At 42.7% G+C, this 26,790-nt stretch overlaps 1 protein-coding gene across 2 annotated transcripts in view; it reads left to right on the top strand.

The window, feature by feature from the left end:
- LOC100660584 (zinc finger protein OZF-like) overlaps positions 1–12,213 on the top strand; it is a 50,136-nt gene extending 37,923 nt beyond the window's left edge. For both annotated transcript variants that reach the window (XM_023552371.2, XM_064280738.1), the window contains 3 exons: positions 4,168–4,294; positions 7,975–8,125; positions 8,475–12,213. In XM_023552371.2, the coding sequence (XP_023408139.2) occupies positions 4,168–4,294; positions 7,975–8,125; positions 8,475–9,816 (1,620 nt within the window). In that variant the 3' untranslated portion in view covers positions 9,817–12,213. The remainder of the gene's footprint in view (positions 1–4,167; positions 4,295–7,974; positions 8,126–8,474) is intronic.
- Positions 12,214–26,790: the final 14,577 nt, after the last annotated feature.

Genomic DNA, 26,790 nt, shown 5'->3' with positions numbered 1-26,790 from the left:
GAAGAGAGAGAGAAAGATAATCTCAAGGAAATGGCTCATGCAGTTGTAGAGGCGGAGGCCAGTAGTAAGTCCCAAGTCCCTGGGTCAGGCATCAAGCATCAGGCTGGAGGCTTCTGATTCACATACCTGCAGAGGCGGATGAACTCAGGATTCATAAGTAAGACAACAGACTACTGGCCCAAGTCCCAAGAACTGGAGGTCAGATACTGATGAACTGAATGCAGGATCCAGAGCAGAGCAAAAGCCAGTGAGCTTTGCCCAAAAAGTCCACATATATTAGATGCAGGCCATACCCCAAGAAAACATCTTTTCATCTGATTGCCTAATCACAGCACATCTCATAACAGAGATGATGTCATTATAGGACTGCTGAACTACAACATAACTGCCAAACCACTGAGAATCATGGACCAGCCAATTTGCACACAACCTTAACAATCATAAGTAGTGAGCATTTTTGTTCTATGTTGAGGTGTAATCCATACTGAAGACTGTAGTCTTTGATCTTCATCAGTAAGTGCTGCAAGTCCTTGTCACTTTCAGCTAGCGAGGTTGTGTTATCTGTATATTGAGGATTGTTAATGAGTCTTTCTGCAATCCTGATGCTGCCGCCTTCATATAGTCCAGCTTCTTGGATTATTTGCTCAGCATACAGATTGAATAAGTATGGTGAAAGGATATAACCTTGACACACACCTTTCCTAAATTCAAACCATGCAGTATCCCCTTGTTTTGTTTGAATGACTGCCTCTTGATCTATGTTCAGGTTCGTCACGAGCACGATTAAGTGATCTGGAATTCTCATTCTTCACAATGTTATCCATAATTCGTTATGATCCACATAGTTGAATGCCTTTGTATAGTCAATAAAACACGTGTAAACATCTGGTGGTGTAGTGGCTAAGTGCTACATCTGCTAACCGAAGGGTTGGCAGTTTGAATCCACCAGGCGCTCCTTGGAAACTCTATGGGGAGGTTCTGGTCTGTCCTATAGGGTCAGTTATGAGTCGGAATCGACTCAGTGGCACTGGGTTTTAAACATCTTTCTGGTATTCTGCGCTTGTTCAGCCAAAATCCATCTGACATCAATAATGATATCCCTTGTACCACATCCTCTTCTGTATTCACCTTGAATTTCTGGGAATTCCCAATTGACATATCACTACAACCATTTTAATTATATTCCAAAAAAATTTTACTTGTGTGTGATCTTAATGATACTGTTCAATAATTTCTGCATTCTGTTGGATCAGCTTCCTTTGGAATGGGCACAAATAAGGATTTCCCCCAGGCAGTTGGCCAGGTAGCTGTCTTCCAGTTTTCTTGGCATAGACAAGTGAGCATCTCCAGTGCTGCATCCGTTTGTTTCATTTCAATAGGTATTCTGTCAATTCCTGGAGCCTTGTTTTTTGCCAGTGCCTTCAGTGCTCCATTGATTTCCTCTTCAGTACCATACTTTCTTGATCATATGCTACCTTCCAAAATGATTAAACGTTCACCAATTCTTTTTGGTACAGTGACTGTGTATTCCTTCCATTTTTTGATGCTGTCTGCATTGTTCAATATTTTCCGCATAGAATCTTTCAGAATTGCAACTCAAGGCTTGAGTGTTTTCTTGACCTCTTTCACCTTGAGAAATAGTGTGTTCTTCCCTTTCAGTTTTCTAACTCCAGGTCTTTGTACATTTTATTATAACTTGACTTTGTCTTCTGGAGCCATCCTTTGAAGTTTACTGTTCACCTCTTTTATGTCATCATTTCTTGCATTCTTTTTAGCTACTCTATGTACAGGAGCAAGTTTCAGAGTTTCTTTTGACACCCATTTTGATCTTTTCTTTCTTTCTTGTCTTTTTAATGACATTTGCTTTCTTCATGTAGATGTCCTTGATATTATTCCACAGCTCATCTAGTCTTCTTCCATTAGTGTTCAGTGCATCAAATGTCTTCTTGAGATGGTCCCTGTCTTAGCCATCTAGTGCTGCCATAACAGAAATACCCAAAGTTGATGGCTTTAACAAGGAGAAGTTTATTTTCTCACAGTAAAGTAGGCTAAAAAGTCCAAATTCAGGGCATCAGCTCCAGGGGAAGGCTTTCTCTCTCTGTCGGCTCTGGAGGAAGGTCCTTGTCCTCAATCTTCTGGTTGAGGAGCTTCTCAGGTGCGGGGACCCTGGGTCCAAAGGACACGCTCTGCTCCCGGTGCTGCTTTCTTGGCGGTATGAGGCCCTCATTTGCTGACTACTTCCCTTTCCTTTTTATCTCTTGAGTGATAAAAGGTAGTGCAGGCCACACCCCGGGAAAACTCCTTTTACATGGGGTCAGGGATGTGATCTGTGTAAAGGTGGTGTTTACAATCCCACCCTAATCCTTTTAAACATAAAATTACAATCACAAAATGGAGGAATACCACACGATGCTGGAAATCATGGCCCAGCCAAATTGATACATTTTGTCGGGGTGGGGGGGACACAGTTCAATCCATGGCAGTCTCCAAATTCAGGTCGTATATACTTGAGGTCATATTTTGACTCTTGTGGGCTTGTTTTAATTTTTTTCAACTTCAGCTTGAACTTGCATGGGAGCAATTGGTGGTTTATTCTTTCTGATGATACTGAGCTTTTCCATCGTCCTTTCCGTGATGTAGTCGATTTGATTCCTGGTGATTCCAGCGGGTGAGGTCCATGTGTATAGTTGCCTTTTATGTTGTTGAAAAACAGTATTTGCAATGAACAACTCGTTGGTCTTGCAGAATTTTATCATGCGATCTCCGGCGTCATTTCTGTCACTAAGGCCATATTTTCCAACTACCAACCCTTCATTTCAAACTTTTGCAGTCCAGTCACCAGCCTTTATCAATGTATGTTGATTGCAGGTTTGATTAGTTTCAGACTGCAGATTTCAGTAATAATCTTCAGGTTTTCTTACTTTGGCATTAGTGTTTGGTTCATAAATTTGAATAATCATACTAACTGGTCTTCTTTCAAGTGTATGGATGTTATCCTATTACTGACCATGTTGTAATTCAGGATAGATCTCGCAGTGTTCTTTTTGATGGTGAATGCAACACCATTCCTCTTCAATTTGTTGTTCCCTGCATAGCAGGCCATATAATTGTCTCATTCAAAATGGCCAATTCCAGTCCATTTCAGCTCAGTAATGCCTAGGATACCGATGTTTATACTTTCCATTTAATTTTTGATGACTTCCACTTTTCCTAGATATTTACTTCGTACATTTCATGTTCCAATTATCAATGGATGTTTTCAGCTGTTTCTTCTCGTTTTGAGTCATGCCACATCAGCAAATAAAGGTCCCAAAAGCTTGATTCCATCTACATCATTAAGGTCGACTCTGCCTTGAGGAGACAGCTCTTCCCTAGTTGTATTTTGAGTGCCTTTCAACCCGAGGGACTCACCTTCTGACACTATATCAGTGTTCCACTGTTATTCATATGGTTTTCACTGGCCAATTTTTCAGAAGTAGGCCATCAGATCTTCTTCCTAGCCTTAGTCTGAAAGATCCACTGCAACCTGTTCATCATGGGTGAGCCTGCTTGTATTTGAAATACCGGTGGCATAGCTTCTAGCATCATGGCAACACCCAAGCCACCACAGTATGACAAACTGATAGATGTGAGGTGGTCTCATGGCTAATGAGGCGCAAATGGAAAAACCGTCAGTCCTGCAGCGTTTCTCAGTTATTAATACCTCACCCTGCTTTCACCCTGTTCTTCATGTTGTGTTGAGTGTTTAGGTAGGCTTTATCGAAGGAGGTGAAATTGTTTTTTCACAGGGAAATGATGATATAAATGTGGACATAAGACTTTCATTTATAGAACACTTATGTAATTTCTGATATGTGTTCTAACTGCTCTAGTCCATGAAGATAGAAAATAAAACTAATTAGTCATAGACAAACTGTGGAGAGATCAGTTCAAGTATTGGGAAGTGTTAAGTCTAGGAGATGGGATGCAATCAGTAAGGAAGTGAATGTAGACAGCAAAGGGAGGAAGCTGATAGCTAAACCCTAGAGTAGATCTTTTGAGAACATAGAACTTTGTGCTCAATCCCTATAGATTCTCAGTTTTCCACAACCATCAGCCTTACCCTTCCTTTTGCATATGTTGGATTATGTGGTACCTTGATGATCCAGAATATATGGAATGTTTTAGGACTCAGTGGTTGTTGAAGATGTAGCCGTGGACTTTACCCAGGAAGAGTGGGCTTTGCTGGATCTTACTCAGAGGAAACTCTACAGAGACGTGATGATGGAAACCTTCAGAAACCTAGCCTCTGTAGGTAAGGATGGAATATTTTTTTTTTTTATGTACTCTTTTACTGAAAAATATGTTGTAGTCATCAACCTTGCTCCAGTATTTGAGTTGAAGAACGGGAATATGTTGTTAAATAAGATAGGCTTATTCACTTGTCCTATGCTTACATATTCTGGCTCCCCCAAAAACATAAAGCTCCACGTAACTGACTTCTTATTTATCTTGTGTTTGAAAGCCTTCAGGCTCTCTAAGTATTATAAGTGTGAGCATTGGCTTCAGGGATCAGTTTTGGGCACAGGGAGATTTATGGTTTGTTACCTTGTAAAGAGCATTTCAAGATATATCCTGCAGTATGGCTGCTAACCAAAAGGTTGGCAGTTCAGTTCCACGAGGTGCTTCTTGAAAACCCTATGGGGCGTTTCTACTCTGTCCTATAGCCTCGCTATGAGTTGGAATTGACTCAGTGGCAATGGGTTAAGTGGTTACAACACCGCAAGTGATAGGATAATATCCATACGCCTACAAGGAAGACCAGTAAATAAGACTATTATTCAAATTTATACACCAACTAGTAATGCCAAAGAGAAAGAAATTGAAGATTTTTACCAGCTTCTGCAGTCTGAAATTGATCAAACATGCAAGCAAGATGCGTTGATAATTACTGGTGATTGGAATGTGAAAGATCAGCAGTTGGAAAATATGGCCTTGGTGATAGAAACGATGCCAGAGATTGCATGGTAGAGTTTTGCAAGACCAAAGACCTGTTTGTTGCAAATACCTTTTTTCAGCAACATAAATGGTGACTATACACGTGGACCTCACCAGATGGAAAACACATGAATCAAATCAGCTATATCTGTGCAAAGAGACAGTGGAAAAGCTCAATATGTGATCAGTTAGAACAAAGCCAGGGGCTGACTGTGGAACAAACTATCAATTCCTCATATGCAAGCTCAAGCTGAAGAAAATTAAAACAATGCCGTGAAAACCAAAGTACAATCTTGAATACATCCCACCTGAATTCAGAGACCATCACAAAAATAGATTTGATATACTGAACACTAATCACTGAAAAGCAGTTGAGTTGTGGGATGATATCAAGGACATCATACATGAAGAAAGAAAAAGGCCATTAAAAAGATGGTAAAGAAAGAAAAGACCAAAATGAATGTCACAAGAGACTCTAAAACTTGTTCTTGAATGTAGAGTAGCTAAAGCAAAAGGAAGAAATGATGAGGTAAAAGAGTTGAACAGAAGATTTCAGAGGATGGCTCAAGACAAAGTAAAGTATTTGAAATGTGCAAATACCTGGAGTTAAAAAATCAGTGGGAAGAGCACGCTTGGCATTTCTAAAGCTGAAAGAACTGAAGAAAATAATCAAGCCTTGAATTACAATTTTGAAAGATTCTATGGGCAAAATATTGGTCGACACAGGAAGCATCAAAAGAAGATGGAGGGAATACACAGAGTCACAGTACCAGAAAGAATTGGTCGACAGTCAGTTCAAGAGGTAGCACATGATCAAGAACTAATGGTATTGAAGGAAGAAGTCCAAGCTGCACTGAAGGCATTGGCGAAAAACAAGGCCAGTGTACACGACGTTGCTTGCTGAAAGTGAGGAGGACTTGAAGCACTTACTCTGTAAGATGAAAGACTACAGCGTGCAGTATGGATTACACTTCAATGTAAAGAAATGAAAAATCCTCACAACTGGACCAATGAGCAACATAATGACAGTGATGAAGAAAGTATTGAAGTTGTCAAGGATTTCATTTTACTTGGACTCACAGTCAGTGCCCATGGAAACAGCAGTTAGGAAATCAAGTGACATTTTGCATTGGGCAAATCTGCTACAAAAGATCTCTTTAAAGTGTTACAAAGGAAAGATGTCACTTTGAGGACTAAGGCAAATCTAACTCAAGCCATGATATTTTCAGGAACCTCATATTCACGTGAAGGCTGGACAATGAATAGGGAATACTGAAGAAGAATTGAAGCCTTTGAATTATGGTGTTGGTGAAGAATAGTGAATATACCATGGACTACCAGAAGAACGAACAAGTCTGTTTTGGAAGAAATACAGCCAGAGTGCTCCTTGGAAGAGAAGATGGGGAGACTTCGTCTCAAGTACTTTGGATATGTTGTCAGGAGGGACCAGTCCCTGGAGAAGGAGATTATGCTTGGTAGAGGTTGTACGAAAAAGAGGAAGACTCTCAATGAGATGGATTGACACAGTAACTGCAAAAACGGGCTTAAACATAGTAATGATTGTGAGAATGGTGCAGGACCAGGCAGTGTTGTGTTCTGTTGTACATAGGGTCACTATGAGTCGAAACTGACTCGACAGCACCTAACAACAAGTAATACCTTGTAGAAAGTCTCACTGTGTTTATTTCAAGTTTGACATGATTATTTTGCTGCGTGGAAACTCAGACCTGCTCATCTCCCAAAACTCTGAAAACGAAAGTATTGGCTAAGTTACAGGGAAATGTTCATTGCTCTTTACTTTCTTCCTTCGTTGTTATTGTTTGAATGATGTCCCCCCAAAACATGTTTTGTAAGTTCTAACACCTATATTTTGGAGGAAGGAGCCATGGTGGTGCAGTGGTTAGAGTGCTCAGCTGCTAAGTAAAAGTTCGATGGTCCGAACCCATCAGCCACTCCACAGGAGAGAGATGTAGCAGTCTGTTTCCGTAAAGATTTATAGCCTTGGGAACCCTATGTGGCAGTTGGACTGTATCCTACATGATTGCTATGAGTCAGAATCCACTTGATGGCAGTGGGATACTTTGGAAGGAATCCAATTTGGGAATAGGGTTTTTTGTGTTAATGAGAACATATGAGGGTAGGGTGTGTCTTAAGCCAATCACTTTCAATATATAAAATGAACAGATTAGGTAGGCACAGAAGCAAGCAATCACAAACAGAGAAGGATTGATGCCAAGTGGAGGTCACCAAGGAACACAGGAAGAGAAGCTGAAAAAGACAGGGATTTTCTCCCAGAGTGGACAGAGAGAGCCATACCCTAGATTTGGTTTCCTGAATTTGGACTTTTACCTGTCTAAACTGTGAGAAAATAAATTTCAGTTTCTTAAAGCCACCCACTTGGGATATTTCTGTTTTAGCACCAGTAAGAAACTAAGATATGCATGATTTGCCTTTCTGCATGAGCCCCATGTCAGCTACATGCATTTATTGTTGTAGAGATACAAGAGAAAGATCTGAGGAGAGAGAAGGTAGGACTCATCCAGGCCATTGTGTCAGAGTACCAGGAAGGGTAGAATCCTTGGAAGTACCAGCCCTGCATAGAGGGAATTAGATTTGAATAAATAAATGAAAAAAGTCTCTTTGGGGTTGAGGAGACCGAACCACTCAGATAACTGATCTTCCTTTTATGAATTCCATCAGTTCTCTCACACCTGTTTTCCTGGTGAAATAGCTTCCCCTTTTCATTTTGTAACATTACATATGCATGCCCATTGTGTCCAGTATTTTTTTACTTTGTTCTCCTAATTACATCCTACTCATGTCACCCTTACTCTTAATTTTTAAGGAAGTATTTTCTAGTAAATTGCTTTTAGACCATTTCTGAAGTCCTGAAATAGCCAAAAGGCCCCAAGTTTTTCTTTGTTCACAGCTGCCTTTTTCCTCCTGATAATTCCTTTCCTTTTTGTTTCATATTGTGACTCTCAATCATTTGGTCAGTCTCTCGAAACCTTAATGATGGAAAAAAGTTATCCAGTGAACAAGTAATAGTACGATTAATGAAGAATGGCACATGGCCCTCCTTGTTAAGAGAAATCTGTGAATTCCAGGGCATTGAACACAAGCATAACAACCAGGAGAGACATGTGAGGTGAGTTTCAATAAAACAATAGAGAGTACTGCCTCAGGAGAGAGACTTAAGTTGTCATGACATTAAGATATGTATAAATAAATACCTCTAAAATTGTGTATTCACAGAATTTTTAAACTACGATGTTTTCATAACATCAAATCTGATATTGAGTGTTTGAAACATATTTCCCTTGTGCACAATTTTCAGAAAGCATATTTTTGAAATGCTGAGCGTAATGGCATCATCTCTGAAAGGTGATCTCAACTATGAAACATGAGGCAACTCAGCAAAAAACATATTGACTTTGTTTAATAATGGTGAAATGTAACAAATTTATTTCCAACATCATGCTGTCTATTTTTAACAGGAGCCATATTTTAGAGAAGCTCCATGAAAGTAATGAAAGCATTCAGTATGGAAACACCTTCAGCTGGATTCCAGATATGACCGAGTTTATGAAAACTCCTCCTCAAGTAAATCTTGTTGAATGCTGTGAGTGTGAAAAATTTGTGGATCATTCATCACTTAAGTATCATACTAGATCTTACACTGGATGCAGTATGTATCAGTGTAAGGAATGTGGAGAATGCTGCAGCTGTCCTTCTCATCCAACCATTCCTATGAGAACTCTTATTGTAGAGAAACCCTTTAAGTGTAAGGTATCTGGGGAAGGCTTCACTGGTATCTCAGCTCTTAAGAATCATGTGACAACACTTACTGGAAAGAAACCCTATGAATGTAATGAATCTGGTAGTTCTTTATACTTTGGCACAAATATGAGAGGTCATAAGTGTAAATGTAAAAAATGTTGGAAAGCCTACATTCATCTCTCATCCCTTACTTTACATAAAAAAATTAATAGTAGAGATAAGCCTTATGAGTGTATGGAATGTGAGAAAGCCTCATCTGTCATTGAACACATAAGACAACATGATGAAGAGAGAATTTATGAATGTAAGGAGTGTGGGAAAGCCTTTAGTCAGTCATCACACCTCATTACACATGTAAGAATTCACAGTGGAGAGAGGCCTTATGAATGTAAGGAATGTGGGAAAGCCTTTAGTCGTTCCTCATTCCTCACTGAACACATAAGAACTCACAGTGGAGAGAGACCTTATGAATGTAAGGAATGTGGAAAAGCTTTTAGTCGGTCCTCATATCTCATTAACCACATAAGAACTCACAATGGGGAGCGGCCTTATAAATGTAAAGAATGTGGGAAAGCCTTTAGTCAGTTCTCAATCCTCTCTAGACATACAAGAATTCACAGTGGAGAGAGGCCTTATGAATGTAAGGAATGTGGGAAAGCCTTTAGTCATTCCTCAACCCTCACTAAACATGTAAGAATTCATAGTGGAGAGAGGCCTTATGTATGTAAGGAATGTGGAAAAGCCTTTAGTTGTGCCTCATCCCTCACTATACATACAAGAACTCACAGTGGAGAAAAGCCTTATGAATGTAAGGAGTGTGGGAAAGTCTTTAGTCGTTCCTCATCCCTCACTGAACATATAAGAACTCACAGTGGAGAGAGGCCTTACAAATGTAAAGAATGTGGGAAAGCCTTTAGTCAGTCCTCATCCCTTACTAAACATATGAGAACTCACAGTGGAGAGAGGCCTTATGACTGTAAGGAATGTGGGAAAGTCTTCAGTAATTCCTCATACCTCACTTTTCACTTAAGAAGTCACACAGGACAAAAGCCTTTGTAACAAGAGCAGGGAAAGGCTTCAGTCAGTTCTCATCTCTCACTACACATAGTACTCACAATGGAGAATGACCTTATGAATGTGAGCAGTATGAGAAAGCCATTTGTTCTTTCTCATCTTTCAGTAAACATAAAAGCTCATGGTGGACAGGGGGCTTATGAGTGGAGGGAATGTGGAAAAGTCTCTGATTACTCCTTCCTCTCTAAATACAGTGACTCAAAGTGGAGAGGTTTGTTAGAAATGTGAGGAATATGGAAAAGTCTGGTATCTCTCATCCTTTGGAACACATGTGAGTAGGCATACTGGAGAGAATATACAGTCATTGTTCCAGAAACCCCCACAGATACCAAAATCCATGGATGCTCAAGTCCCTTACATAAGATGGTGTAGTATTTGCATATAACCTAAGCACATCTTCCCATATACTTTAAATCATCTCTGGATTACTTATAATACCTAATATAATGTGGAGCTCTGGTGGTGCAGTGGTTAAGGAGCTCAGCTGTTAACCAAAAGATTGGCAATTTGAATCCATCAGCCGCTACTTGGAAACCCTATGGGTTGACTCAACAGCAGTGGGCTTGGATTTTCTTTTTTGGGGGGAGAATATAATGTAAATGCTATGTAAATAGTTGTTTCACTGTATTGTCAAGAGATATCATACTTTATGCCACCTCTTAGCATTTGAGAGACTGCTTTGACCACTTAATTGCTTTTTAGGATCCATTTTTTCATAGAAACGAAGGGTGCACAAAATACAAATAGCAAAGGAATGAGACACAAGGTGAACAATGCTCAAACAACAAGTGCTGGAAAGAGACTGAGGTTCTGTTAAATGACGGGAGGCTGGAAACCCTGGTGGTGTAGTGCTAAGAGTTATGGCTGCTAACCAAAAGGTCAGCAGTTTGCACGCAACAGGCACTCCTTGGAAACTCTATGGGGAAGTTCTGCTCTGTCCTATAGGCTCACTATGAGTCGGAATTGACTCGACGGCAACGGATTTGGTTTTGGTTTTTATACAGCAGGCCATGCCTACCTGTCATTTCATTTGTGTGGATTCATCGTAGTGCTTGGCTTGCAGCAAATTCAAGTTCCACTTTTTGGAACTGTCTTTTTTTCCGAGCATTTTTGATCCATAGTTTATTGAACCCAGATTTGCCCTTGGATATGGAGGGCCAATTGTATGTGTAAGTGGTTTTGGATAGCTTTCATTCTGTATCTTTTCACAAACCTAATAGAAAATACATGGCAGAGGAACTATGTAACTGTAAGGAATGTGAAATTTTCTCCCCATTCTTTGAAAGACATTTGAATTCATGCATATGGAAAAGCTTTCCCTAATTAACCCTACTGACCATGTAAGAAGTTACACTAAAGAGACCTAGGAACATCTGCATGTCTTTTTCCATGTTGAATATTACACTGTGGATTCAGCCTACAAATGTGAAAGATAATGAAAGCTTTTTCAGGACACTGTGAGGTGATAAATCACCTTGCAGTAAACAATTTGGCCTTTTTCTGGGTTCCTGAGCCTAATGCGTGTGGGATAGCCAGACCAGAGGGCAGTGAGACCTCCATGAGGTGAGGTCAGTGAAGGCTTTGGAACACAGAGGTTCATTGAGCTTCCTGGTTGGTGCAAGATATCCATGCATATGGGAAGGTAGTGCATCTCTGGGGACTTTCCCAGTCCGTGCCCTAGGCACCTCTTCGTTTGTGTATTTTGTACTGTATTAAAGCTGTTATTGCAGGCATGGTACTCTCCATCAGGTCTGTGAGTTGTTCTAGTGTATAATGAAATGCAGAGAAATTGGTAGGGCCCAACTTGTCAGAAGTGGAAGGAGTTGGCATTGGCCTTTTTGGTAGTCTGAGTGCTGACGTATCCCCACTTAGCTAGGGTCAGTGAGAAATTGTGACATATGGGTACCTGGATTCAGAACTGAACAGGAAGGGGAAGTCTTAGATTTCCCCAGGATTCAGTTGGCATGTAGAGTAGGATTTGTAGTCCACCACACATTGGCATCTGGGGTGAGATATGTCATTCTCCCTAGAACACAGATATGTATGAGAGCTCACACACTGGAAAGATGCTGTGATTCTAAGCATTGTGAGAATGCCTTCAATCACATCATTTTCCTCTTTGTGCACAAGGAAATTTCAGCCAGGGGAAGAATTTTATCGAAGTTACAAACGTGGAGTGTACACTGCCTTATCCCTATGTGCATTCATTTCCACTTTGTATTTTCTGATGTAAACATTAAGATGGTAAATATCATTCTAAGTACTCTTGTGATTCTAGGGCATAAATTTCCATAAGTAGTATTTGCATTTTGACTGATTCATGTAAAAGTTATCTTAATTAGAATGTCTCATCAATACATGGGTGTTTTGAAGTGTGTTTTCTTTGTATCAACTGTCAAGCTTTAGCATTTTTTTTTTTTTTTTTTAGATTATACACCACTAAGTCTTCATTGTGGAAAAATTGATTTTAACTAAAAAGTGTATGGGAAAGCAAATATTACTTAAAATCTCACCGGTCTTGGAATTTTAGAATTTCATTTTAGCCTTCCTTATATGCTGTGAGTCGGAATCGCACTGACGGCAGTGGGTTTGGTTTTTTTGGTATATGCAAAGCAGTGTTTTTAACAGAATCAGGATTGTACTGTATGTTCATTGTTGTAGTAGATATGTTTTGTGTTGCATCTCATTTATTCTTCCCAACTACTGTCATGATCCCTGGTTTACTGATGAGGAAACTGCAAAGAATGTTTTAAACCAAAATCATCCCACGGAAGTCCCTCTCTCAGGTAGGGTTGTGAGAAGCAGGGTTTGCCTGGAAGGACAGCTCATTTTCGGGCCCACTGCGATGGTGGGCCCACATTCAGCCCCAACCTGACCTAGCTGCAGTGGAGCTGTCCTCACAGGCCCAGAGCCTGTGCTCACTGACTGAGCCTTGGTTTTGTGATTCTGTCCATCCAAGGGTGTGCCCGAGGCGGGGAGATAAGGCTGCGTTTTATGGATTCCACTTGGTGTGCACACCCACTGCAGGGCCTAGAGAAGATGGGAGCCCAGCGAGGGTTACTGCATTAGTGGGGACAACGCAGAGGGGCATTTGAGCCTGCAGTTTATCCAGCGCCACTCTGCCCCATGCTGAATTGGAAGCTGCCTCACTGACTCTTCATGTAAGAGGCCTGGGAAATGGTGGCCACAGTTAGTAGAAGCCTTCAAATTAGACCTTCCTTTGACCTAGCAGTTCGCCTTGTAGGATCATCCTGTGGAAATCCTCGGGCATGATGGTACTATTGTAGTAGTGATATTGGAAACCCTGAAAATCATCTTCCACCAGGAAGGGAGTTGATAGATTAACACCTGGCCAGACACCAGAATTCTGAGCTGCCACTAAATGACTTTTTTCAGAAAAGTTTGCATCACAGAGGAGGCAGTGGTGGCATAATGTCATGTGAAAGGGAGGATATAAAACAGTGTGTACGTGATGATGGCAGTTTGTCAAACATTTACTTATACATGTACATTTTATAAAGGCGGACAGACCAACCTGCAGAGACGCTCCATCCTAGAATGTTAACAGGGATTGTCCCCTAAAGGTAAGATTATAAGTGATTTCTTTTCTCATTTTGCTTCTCTGTAATTTCCAATTTTCTTACAGTCATTGTTCATTGCTTATGAAATCTTTTAAACTTACGTTTAAAATATAAAAATACTACTTGTCTTTTGGGATGTACAGTTAATATAACTTGACAAGTGCATTCAGTATTAAAATCAGCAACCCAGTGAAAGTACAGAACAGTTCTGCTCTTCCCTCCAAAACCCTCCCTCATGCTGCCCCTTTTTAGTCAGGCTGTCTCCTGACTGTGAATCCCTGGCAACTGTCTGTACATTATTGCACTATGTGGACTGTTGATTCTGGCTCCTTTGACTTAGCATAATTCATTTGGGAGCCATCCACGTTGATGACTACGTCAATTGTTCCTCCTTATTCTGGGTCATATTCCGTGATACAGGCATACCACAGTTGCTGTATTCACCATTTCAAGGACATGTGGGTTTCTAGTTAATATAAACCGTCCTACAGAGGTTTTGGAGCCCTGGTGGCATAGCGATTAAAAGCTGGGCTGCAAACAAAAAGGTGATAGTTCGAATCCACCAGCTGCTCCTTAAAAATCCTATGGGGCAGTTCTGCTTTGTCCTATAGAGTCACTATGAGTTGGAGTTGACTTGACGGCAGTGGGCTTGAGGGGCACAGGCTTTATATGTACAGAGACAGGGACCCTTGTGGCTCTGCATCTCCAGGGCCAGCAGGACTGCTGGCACTAATGTCTGAAGGCAGAACCTGCCATGTCTGGGGAAGAAGTGGAGGGTGCAGTGGGTATGAGGCATGGCTGGTTGGGCTGTGGCTGCTGCACAGGAAGTTGCTCCAGGTCTTAAATCTGTCCTGGGTGTGCTCTTGCCTGGGGCCTGTCGAACCCACCTGAGCTCAGGAGTCCCGTCTGCCCAGGGCTCTCGTTTCTCCTGCATCATCGCATCAGAGATCAGCCACTCCATACTCCACTGTACAGATGAGAAACAGGCAGGGGTCATATTCCCTGTACCATCCCACAGACAGAGGCGTGGATAGGTCTGTACCCCACGGAACTCTGAGCTCCTGGGGGACAGGGACTGCTCCTGATTTATTTCTGCATCCCTATGCCCGGAACAAAATGCTGAATGATGAGTGAATTATTGGATGAAGGAATGACTGCAGCTCCACAGGCAGGGCGTGAGTCCTCTGTCGTTGCTGTCACTGCTCTCTGCTGGGTCTGTCATGATCATTGTCTAGGTCTCCCTATCAGACTGATCCTCCTCAATGGCTCCCCTGAAGCCCAGCGCCTGCACACTATCAGGGCACAGTATGGCTGTGTGAATGAGGTTGATGGCTCTGACAAGATCCTCAGTGAGGCTGGGGAGGCCGTGGCTTCCATCTTCCTCCCTGCCCCTGTGAATGGTGATAGCTGAGTTGGCCACATTTCACAATTTTGCATTCTCTGTCCACCACCAAGGTCAGTGCTGTCAGCCTCAGTCGGTTGATCTGTGATGTTGTGACCTTTCTGCCCTACCTCTCGTTATTCTAAGCAGTTCAGAGATGAAAACCACGCAGGAGAGGTGGTGGGAGAGAATGAGGCTTTCTTTCAAAGGTGTTGTAGGGGTGAGGATGCTGAGTCAAAGGCCAGGCAGGGCTGACCAAGGCCTTCTAGGCAAACGTTGATGGTCCCTGAGAGGCAGCTCCACAGCTGGTCAGAGTGACTGCAGAGAGCCTACCCTGCTCTGTGCCCTGGGCTCAGGAACTCGGGGACATGGGGAGGGGGCTCAGGGAGGCATCCCTCCATCATCCCCTTCCAGAACCTTCAAGTGCCCCGGGATCTAGCAGTATCTACAATAAGCCCAAGTGCTCAGTTTGGGGGTTTCTTGAATCTCCTTAGTATGCCTTGCACGGTCTTTTAGCTGCATGGCTTTGGGCATGTCACTGAACAGGGTCTGGCCCTGTTTTCTCATATGCAAAAACGAACAGTAATTGTGAATCACACCATCCTCACAGTGTTCCTGGAAAGATTCAATAAAATCACAAGTGCACGGCTCACTGCAGGGAAGCAGTCAGTGCTGGATTCATTATCATTGCTCACTAATCCCTCTACTCATTCGACAGATGTTCGTTGAGCCTGTTAACACCCTTTGAAACATTGGAACAAATCAGAGTGTTTACAAATCAATATATTAATATAAATTAAAATTGAATTCTCTGAAGTGATAGTCAATTTCCTGCTCACTGTCACCACCACCAGGAGGCCAGCCGGGCCTCAGCAGGCCAGGTTGGGTCCCATCACCTGGGCTTGACTCTTTGCAGGCCCTGAGCCCGGCAGGGTGAGGGCCTGGTTTGTCCTGCCCCATCCCCAGGCCTGGCCAGAGCAAGCTCTTAGCTTTTTTGCTGAGAGGAGGAATGAAGCAGGAGGCAGCAGGTTTGGCTTGAGGGGGCAGGAGGCAGGGCCACCACAGTGGGGTTGTTAGACCTTGGCAGTACCCCTGAGGCCAGGAGCCCCAGTGTGTGCCTGCTGCTGCTTCTGCTACTGTGTTCTTGGACCAGAGTGGGGTTTCCCTGAGCTCTGGGCCAACCCAGACCACACTGGGCCCCTTAGCCCAAAGGTCCCCCAAAGGGGGTGAGTTTGGTTTCTGTCCTGGCCTCATGTTGAGGACTCCTTTTTTCCTGGAGCACCTGCGCTAGCTATTTCTCTTCATGGGCTCACCTCCCAGCACTTTGGGACTTCTGTGCACAGGGACCGATTGAGTACAAATGGAAAGGTCCTTCACCAAGAGCTGGGGTCATGGCTGAGGGAGACCCTTTGTTCCCCAGGGCTGCAGTGTGGGAGATGAGGTTGGTACCCCTAGTGCCTGTTGTACCCTTAGCCCTACATCCGTCCTGCCCAAGTGTGTTCAGGCAGTGCCGGAAACACTCGCAGGTTTGCCATGACGAGGTCACTGCATCTGTGCAGCTGGAACAGAAGGGCCTTTAATGCTCGCTCCACCTGCCCGAAGCCTGAGCTGTGGCCCCGCGTGTCATCAACACTGTCGCCAGGCAGCTGCAACTCTGCATCATGGACTTGGGACTCCAGACTGTCCAAGCTCCAGTCAAGAGTTCTGAGTTCACCCCATCACCTTCTAGATGGGGAAACTGAGGCCCTCCATAGAGTCTCCTCCCCAGCGATGTTTGACCTTCCCCAAACCCTGGTGGCAGCTTTTCTCCATCTCTGCCCACTTCCTGGCCACCTTTGTTCCTCCCTTTGGCCCCCAGGATCATCCAGCCTACCTTCCTGTTGTCCCTCCTAACTTCAGATCAAACATAGGAAGTTGAAATGTGTCCCCGTCCTGTGGGGGCTGCTGCTCAGCCCGCCCTCGTTTTTCCGACTTGATCTGCAGAGGACGTGGATCCTGAGCCTGTGCTGTGGTTCAATGGAGAAGGCCGTTCAGGATCAGGAACGAAAATGCGGCAGTGAGAAATGAGGGTGACACTGGGGTGGGGCACCCGCAGTGACAGGGTGGGATCCATTTTTGGAGGGTGGGATAATGAAGGTGACCAGAGGGTGTCAGCAAGGCCTGCCCGAGGCAGCTGCAGTGTCAGGTTTCTGGCCGAGAGGAGTGGGCAGAACGTCCTCAGGATCTTGTGGGACACGGCCACGGGGTTTATTGCTGTTTGCGCACGTCTGCTGCAGGTGTTCTCAGCGAGACTTCACATCGATTGGACCCTTTCATAGTTGGAAAAATTGAGGCCCACACCGACAGGGCCTGTCCAAGAAATATACACACACACACAGAGAGTGGCCTGTCCAAGATAGACACACACACACACACAGTGGGCTCTTGAAGACAAGGACTTCATCTTTTTCATTTCTAGGTGCCTATAAAAAAAAAAAAAAAAAAATTTTTTTTTTTTTTTTATCTCTGACACTGATTTCTTTTTCCAGACTCGTGTCCCTCTTCTGCCCACAGAGCCCACCAGGCCTGTCTGTTCCCCTCTCCATGCCTACCCACTCAGTGCCACTTCTTGGGGGCTTGCTCTCCCCGGACACCCCTGCAGCGTTGCCCTGACCTACAGATGTGCAGCTTCTAGTCCATGCTCATCAACAAGCTCTTCCCTCCCTGCTCAGTCTCTTCCCTGGCATCAGGTCCACCTTCCCTAGGGTCCTCTGTGACCCACTCCCCACAGCCCTCTCCAGCCTAGGCTCCTGTCCATCTCAGCCTATCCCCTGTGGCCGTGTCTTCTGCTGGTCTTCTTGTTGACCTCATGGCCTCGGCATCCTCCCATCTGTGGAAATCCTACTCATCCTTCCAGACTCAGATCCAGTGTCTCTGTCATCACCTCCTCCGGGCTCCACAGCCTCTGCATGTCCCTCTGCTATATCCATTCCTGGTGTCATCAGGAGTCATAAATGTATGAAGACCCCGCTGCATCTCCCATGGGAATCTCCTGGGAGGGGGCGGGAAGGGAGGCGTGACCCTTCATGGGTGCACAATGCTCCCTTAGTCTCAATCTCCCCAACAACCTCACAGGGTGGTTCTTTCTGTGAGTCCTATGTGTCAAGATAAGGACGCTGGGATTCACTGAGGTCACTCAGCCCCTAAATGGTGGGCCTGGGCAGGGACGTAGTGAGGGTAACGAACGTGAGAGGCTGTCTCTAAATTGTGCCCCGCCCCAGTTTGAGTGCCCAGGAGCAATCTCTAAATTGCACCCCTCCTAATTTCAAGATGAATACACGTTCATGGGGTGACATGACAGTGGAAACACCTCCCCCCTTGTCCAGCTGCCTCAGGTGCCTTTCATATTTGTGGTGCCTCGGAATGTCATTCCACACCTCATCTGGCCTCCCCTTGGACTTGTGCCCAGGGAACAGGGTGTGCTCCTCTGTCCCCTCACCCTCTATGCCTCTGTTCATGGGTGTGTCTGGCCCGAAATTTCTTGCTCCTTATTTTCTCCCATTACACCCTGGAGTCATCACGTCCACCCCAGATCGAGAAGAACAAGCGTTATTTGATTCCATGAATGTGCGACTTCTCCCAGACACCCTCCATCTCTGTTCCCATGTTTGGCACAGTGGGAGTCCCCTGTCCCTCAGCCCTGTCTCAGCCCGGCTGAGTTTTTCTACTGGGGGACCCGAGGAGGTATTCACTGGAGTCTGTATGGGTTTGTGCCATAAGAACTTGATGCCCTCTTTGCGAGATGGCTCTCTTTGGTGAGTGTCCCACCAGGACTGGGAAGCTTCCCCTTCTCCCCAGCTTCAGGTGCAGAGGGAGAGACCTGCTTTGGTGCTTATCACAGAATGGAGAACAGGAATCTTTAAAGCTCTGTTGGTAATGATGAGGCTGGTGTGCATTTTATTTATATAAACAGCACCTATTGATTCCACTACTCAGTGCTACAGAAATCCTCACCTGCCCTTGACCCTGGTCCCAAGTTCCTAGCTCCCTCCACTGGAGAGAGCACCTTCTTTCTCAGGTCTTCATTGACATCATTGGCAATATCAATTCCATCCCCCAAAAGGGAAGTTAACTATGAGGCTGGCAAAAGGTTACTGGACCTTGGTGTTGCCTCCCCAGGTGACTATGGAGTCTACTTCCCAGTAGTCCTCCCTCCAACTGCCCCTTTTCCTTCTTTCCACGAGTTTTGGAGCTGCAGCTTTTACTTTTAAAAAAAATTTCTGAGGACTGGACTAAGATGGCTGACTAGGCAGAACCCTCCACTAAACCCTCTTGGAACAGACTGGAAAAAACAAATGATGACATACGTGGCAATCTACGAATCCTGATCAAACACAGAGCTAAGGAATCAACCCTAGTGATGGGAGCGAGAGACCATGCTGAAGCAATGACTAGTTCCAGAGCCTGGTGCACAGCACCTCAGCCCTGATCCCTTGGTGCTGTGCTTTGGCATAAGTGCGGTGGGCTGATGGTGACTTCCTGAGACAAGGCAAGCACGGGATGCAGCCCTGACCCCCTGGAGCAGTCTCAGAGGGGACCCAGCCAGCGCACACAGGCTACACACCAACCTGACAGAGGAGCAAGAGACCGCATAGAAGCAGCAACTAGTTCCAGAGTCTGGCGCGCAGCGCCCCAACCCTGATTCTTTGGTGCTGTGCTATGGTGCCAGTGCAGTGGGGCTGATGGTTGCTTCCCGAGACAAGGCAAACATGGGATACAGCCTTACCCACTGGGGCAATCTCAGAGGGGACCCAGGGACCTAGCCAGGGGACACAGGCTACGCACCCCTCTGGAATCTCAGATACAACAGCTCTCCCCACGTAAGGTGGTTTTGTCTACCGTATACTCTTTCCTATCTGATCCCACCCCTCCCTCCCCTTCAGCTTTATTAACATTCGAATTTCCTGGACCAGAGATAGATGTGCCCTGCTTTTTTCTAACCATTCTCCTGGCCTGGGAAAAGCAGCAATTAACAACCAAGAAAGTCAAACCCAGTGTCATCCGGCAAGTCGATTCTGACTCTTAGCAACCCTAAAAATCATGGGGAAAATCCTTTCCTGACTTCTCTAAACTGGAAGATCAGAAAAGAAGCTCGAATCCAGGCATAAGAGAGCCAGTCTTTGGCTTTCACCCCTACCTGGAACCAGGTGGCTATTATAATGCAAAGGCAATTCTGATAGAGATCTGACTGTAATTGTTTCAGCTGAGCAGTAGAGGTAGGTTTTGGAGGTCTGGTACTGCTCTGCGTATTAAACAGAGTTCTGACTGACCCACACCAGGCACCTGAGGGCTGAGGCTCGATCCACACCACCTAGCCACCTGTGAAAGGGGTCTGAGGTTAGTGGTACCTACCAGTCTTTACAGGTACAACATTGGATGCCTAAGGTACAGCCTGCAGAGCCCACCAACCAGAGTGCTCTAGAGAACAGAGACGTTCCTTCCTCACTGGCACTTGGGGGAAGGCTGTCAGCACCCTGCCCTCCTCAGAGGGTGACCCCCTTCCACTACCAGAATTGGTGCATACAGTCATCACCACTACTACCCTAAGATAGTAGGTGAGAGCCTACACCACACACCAAGTGACCAACCATCAGGACACCTGAGCTGACTCATATACCTGGTAACAACTCTAACCATCTGGTAACAGGACATAAGTGCTACAAAGGCTCCAACAATCAAGTTAGTGCACTATAATAGCACATCCGGGTATATTGAAACAAAGAAAAACAAGATAAGACTCAGTGAGTGAATATAAAATAAATTATAACTTCTAGATGACTGGGAGACAGCAGTCAATATCAAGTCACATAAAGAAGCAGACCATGATTGCTCCTACAAACCCCCCCAAACAGAGAGCCAAGATCTTTCCTGGATAAAGATATATTCCTGGAACTGCCAGATGTAGAATACAACAGACTAACATACAGAACACTTCAAGACATCAGGGACAACATCAGAAATGAAATAAAGCAATGTACAGAAAAAGCCAAGGAACACACAGATAAAGTAGTTGAAGAAATTAAAAAGATTATTCAAGAACATAATGGAAACCTTAATAAGCTACAAGAATCCATAGAGAGCATTCAGAAATTAAAAAGAATAACAATAAAATTACAGAACTAGACGATAGGAAGTCAGAGGACCAGAATTGAGGAATTGGAATGCAGAACTGGAGAGATGGAGGATAAGGCAATTGGCACCAATATATTTGAAAAAAACACATAAAAGAATTAAAAAAAAAAAAAAAAGAAAGAAAACCTAAGAATCATGTAGGACTCTATCAAGAAGACTAACTTGCGTGTGATTGGAATACCCGAACAGGGAGGGATAACAGAAAATACAGACAGAATTGTTGAAGATCTCCTGGCAGAAAACGTCCCTGACACCATGGAAAATGAAAGGATATCTATCCAAGATACTCATTGAACCCCATACAAGGTAGATCCCAAAAGAAAACCATCAAGAGTTCAGACTTGTCAAAACCAAAGAGACAGAGAAAATTTTAAAAGCCAGGCATAAATGAAAAGTCACCTACAAAAGAGAGTCAATAAGTTCGGACTACTCGACAGAAACCCTGCAGGCAAGAAGGCAATGGGATAACATATATAGAGCATTCAAGGAGAAAAACTGCCAACAAAGAATCTTATATCCAGGAAACTCTCTCTCAAATATGAAGGTGAAACTAAGCCATATACAGAGAAACACAAGCTTAGAAAATTTACAAAAACCAAAGCTACAAGAATTACCAAAGGAAATTCTTTGGTCAGAAAATAATGTCAGATATCAACACAACACAAGGACACAGAAGATCCTGCTATCAACTCAGGTACGGAAATCACAAAAATAAGATTAATTAAAAAAACACTCAAAACGGAAATATTGATGACATTGTGTAAAATATGACAATAATACAGAGGGACTAAATAAAGGAGGCATAGATCTTCCATATGGAGAGGAAATCCACGAGATAGAGGGTGATACAAGGTAGGTTTATACTTAGAAAAATAGGGGTAAATATTAAGGTAACTACAAAGAGGACTAACAATTCCATACTTCAAAATAAAAACCAGGATAAACATAAGGACTCAGCAAAAATAAATTCAACTACAATGAAAAAGAGGAACACACAATTTACAAGGAAAAATTCAGCACAAAAATATAAGTGGAAAAATGAAATTGTCAACACACAAAGTATCAAAATGACAGCACTAAACTACCTATATATAATTACGCAGAATGTAAATGGATGAAATGCACCAATAAAGAAACAGTTGCAGATTGGATAAAAAAAAAAAAAAACATTATCCAGCTATATGCAGCCTACAAGAGACACACCTTAGAGACTCAAACCAACTAAAACTCAAAGGATGGAAAAATATAAAGCAAACAACAATCAAAAAAGAGCAGGAGTGACAATATTAGTTTCTGACAAAATAGATTTAAAGTTATATCCACCACAAAGGATAAAGAAGACTACATAATGATTAAAGGGACAATTTACCAGGAAGATATAACCATATTAAATATTTATGGACCCAGTGACAGGGCTGCAAGATACATAAAACAAACTCTAAGAGCATTGGAAAGTGAAAGAGACACCGCCACAATTATAGTAGGAGACTTCAACACACCCATTTTGGTGAAGGACAGGATATCCAGTAAGAAGCTCAATAAAGACACAGAAGATCTAATTGCCACAGTCCACCAACTTGACCTCATAGACATATACAGAACACTCCACCCAACAGCTGCAAAGTATAATTTCTAGTGCACATGGAACATTTTCTAGAATAGACTACCTTTTAGGTCTTAAAGCGAGCCTTTTCAAAATCCAAAACATTGAAATACTACAAAGCATCTTCTCAGACCATAAGGCCATAAAAGTAGAAATCAATAACACAAATACAAGGGAAAAGGAATCAAATACTCAGAAACTGAACAACAACAACAACAAAAACTTATACAGGACATTAAGGAGGGAATAAAGAAATTCATAGAATCCAATGAGGATGAAAACACTTCTTCTAATCAGAACCTTTGGGACACAGCAAAAGCAGTGCTCAGAGGTCAATTTATATCAATAAATGCACACATATAAAAAGAAGAAAGGGCCAAAATCAAAGAACTATCCCTACAACTTGAACAAATAGCACCAAAAGAAACCATTAGGCACTGGAAGAAAACAAAATTAGAGCAGAATTAAATGAATTAGAGAACAGAAAAGCAACTGAAAGAGTTAACAAGACCAAAAGCTGGTTCTTTGAAAAAATTAACCAAATTGATAAACCATTGCTCAGACTGACTGAAGAAAAATAGGAAACAACCCGAATAAGAAATGAGATGGATGATATCACAACAGACCCAAATGAAATTAAAAGACATATCAGATTACTATGACAAATTGTACCAAACCCAGCAAAAGACTCCACAAAAGAAAATTACAAACTTATATCCCTCATGAACATAGATGCAAAAGTCAACAAAATTCTAGCCAATAGAATTCAACAACATATCAAAAAAAATAATTCACCATGACCAAGTGGGATTCATACCAGGTATGCAGGGATGGTTCAACATTAGAAAAACAATGTAATCTATCATATAAATAAAAGACAAGAACCACATGATTTTACCAACTGATGCAGAAAAAGCATTTCACAAATTCCAACACACATTCGTGATAAAAACTCTCAGCAAAATAGGAATAAAAGGAAAATTCCTCAACATAAAAAAGGGCATTTATACAAAGCCAACAGCCAACGTCATCCTAAATGGAGAGATTCTGAAAGGATACCCATTGAGAACAGGAACCAGACAAGGGTACCCTTTATCACCATTCTTACTCAACATAGTGCTGGAGGTCCTAGCCAGAGCAATTAGGCTAGATAAAGAAAGGGCATCCAGATTGGTAAGGAAGAAGTGAAAGTATCTATATTTGCAGATGATATGATCTTATACACAGAAAACCCTAAAGAATCCTCAAGAAAACTACTGAAAGTAATAGAAAAGTTCAGCAGATTATCAGGATACAAGATAAACATACAAAAATCAGTTGGATTCCTCTACACCAACAAAAAGAACATTGAAGAGGAAATCACCAAATCAATGCCATTTACAATAGCCCTAAAGAAGATAAAATACTTAGGAATAAATCTTATGAGAGAGGTATACAAAGAAAACTACAGTACATTTCTGCAAGAAACCAAAAGAGGCTTACATTAAGTGGAAAAACCTTGTTCATGGATAGGAAGACTTACTAGTATAAAAATGTCTATTCCAGAGAAAGTGATCTATACATTTAATGCAATTCCATTCCAAATCCCAACGACATTCTTTAATGAGATGGAGAAACAAATCACCAACTTCATATGGAAGGGAAAGAGTCCCCGGATAAATAAGGCATTACTGAAAAAGAACAAATTGGGAGGCCTTACTTTACCTGATTTTAGAACCTATTATACCGCCACAGTAGTAAAAACAGCCTGGTACTGGTACAACAGACACACAGACCAATGGAAGAGAATTGAGAATCCAGACATAAATCCATCCACATACGAGCAGTTGATATTTGACAAAGGCCCCAAATCAGTTCAATGGGGAAAAGACAGTCTTTTTAACAAGTGGTGATAGCATAACTGGATATCCATCTGCAAAAAAAAATGAAACAAGACCCATAACTCCCTCCATGCACAAAAACTAACTCAAAAAGGATCAAAGACCTAAATATAAAATCTAGAATGATCAAGATCATGGAAGAAAAAACAGGGACAACGTTAGGAGCCCTAATATGTGGCATAAACAGAATACAAAACATTACTAAAAATGGTGAAGAAAAACCAGATAACTGGGAGGTCCTAAAAATCAAATACCTATGCTCATCCAAAGACTTTACCAAAAGATTAAAAAGACTACTTACAGACTGGGAAAAAGTTTTCAGGTATGACATTTCCGATCAGCACCTGATCTTAAAAATCTACGTGATTCTGCTAAAACTCAACCACAAAAAGACAAATAAAAACCAAACCAAACCTACTGCCATCAAGTCAATTCTGACTCATAATGACCTTATAGGACAGAGTAGAACTGCCCCATAGAGTTTCCAAGGAGCGCCTGGTGGATTTGAACTGCCAACCTCTTGGTTAGCAGCCATAGCACTTAACCACTACACCACCAGGGTTTCCCAATTAAAATATGGGCGAAGGTATGAACAGACACTTCACTAAAGAAGACGGTCAGGCGGCTAACGGATACATGAGGAAATGCTCACGATCATTAGCCATTAGAGAAATGCAAATCAAAACTACAATGTGATTCCATCTCACTCTAACAAGGCTGGCATTAATTCAAAAAACATAATAAATGTTGGAGAGGTTGTGGAGAGACTGGAACACTTAAACACTGCTGGGGGAATGTAAAATGGTACAACCACTTTGGAAATCGATTTGGTGCTTCCTTAAAAAACTAGAAATAGAACTACCGTACGATCCAGCAATCACACTCCTTGGAATATATCCTAGAGAATTAAGAGCGCTTACACAAACAGATATATGCACACCCATGTTCACTCCAGTACTCATTACAACAGCAAAAAGATGGAAGTAACCAAGGTGCCCATCAACGGATGAATGGAGAAAACTATGGTATAGTCACACAATGGAATATTACCCATCGATAAAGAACAATGTTCAACCCATGAAACATGTCATAACATGAAGAAATCGGGAAGATATTAATGCTGAGTGAAATTAGTTAATTGCAAAAGGACAAATATTGTATAAGACCACTATTATAAGAACTAGAGAAAAAGCTTAAACAGAGAAGAAAATGTTGTTTGTTACGAGAAGGGTGAGGGAGGAAAGGGGTATTCACTAATTAGGTAGTAAACCAAAAAAACCAAACCGGCTATCATCAAGTAGATTACGACTCATAGTGACCCTGTAGGGCAGAGTAGAACTGACCCATGGAATTTCCAAGAAGCACCTGGCAGATTTGAACTGCTGACCTTTTGGTGAGCAGCCGTAGCACTTAAGCAGTACACCACCAGGGTTTCCAATTAGGTAGTAGATAAGTTTTATTTTATGTGAAGAAAAAGACAATACACAATACAGGAGAGATCAATCCAAATGGACTAAACCAAAAGCAAAGAAGTTTCCTGAATAAACTGAACACTTCAAAGGCCAGCATAGCAGGGGCGGGGGTTTGAGCACCACGGTTTCAGGGGACATCTAAGTCAACTGGCATAATAAAATCTATTAAGAAAACATTCTGCATGCCACTTTGGAGAGTGGCGTCTGGGGTCTTAAACGCTAGCAAACGGCTATCTAAGATGCATCAATTGGTCTCAACCCAACTGGAACAAGGAAGAATGAAGAACACCAAAGACACAAGGTAATTTATCAGCCTAAGAGACAGAAAGGTCCACATAAACCAGAGACTGTATCAGCCTGAGATCAGAAGAACTACATGCTGCCAGGCCACAACCGATTACTGCCCTGACAGGGAACTCAACAGAGAAACCCTGAGGGAGCAGAACAGTGGGATGCAGACCCCAAATTCTCGTAAAGAGACCAGATTTAATGGTCAGACTGGGACTGGAGTGATCCCTGAGGTCATGGTCCCCAGACCTTCTCTTAGCCCAACACAGGAACCATTCCCAAAGCTAACTCTTCAGACAGGGATTGGATTGGAATAGGGGATTGAAAATGATACCGATGAAAAACGAGCTTTTTGGGTCAAGTGGAAACATGAGACTATGTTGGCGTCTCCTGTCTGGAGGGGAGGCGAGAGGGCAAAGCCGGCCAGAAGCTACCCGAATGGACACGAACAGAGAGGGTGGAGGGAAAAACTGTGCTATCTCTTTAGAGGGAGGGCAATTAGGAGTGGATGGCAAGGCGTATGTAAATTTTAGTATGAGACTTACCTAATTTGTAAACTTACACTTAAAGCACAATAATTTTA

The sequence above is a fragment of the Loxodonta africana genome, chromosome 3, assembly GCF_030014295.1.
Source record: "Loxodonta africana isolate mLoxAfr1 chromosome 3, mLoxAfr1.hap2, whole genome shotgun sequence".
In the NCBI taxonomy this organism is placed as follows: Eukaryota; Metazoa; Chordata; class Mammalia; order Proboscidea; family Elephantidae; genus Loxodonta; species Loxodonta africana.
The sequence above is the reverse complement of the archived record's forward strand: the minus strand, read 5'-3'. Positions and strand labels throughout refer to the sequence as shown.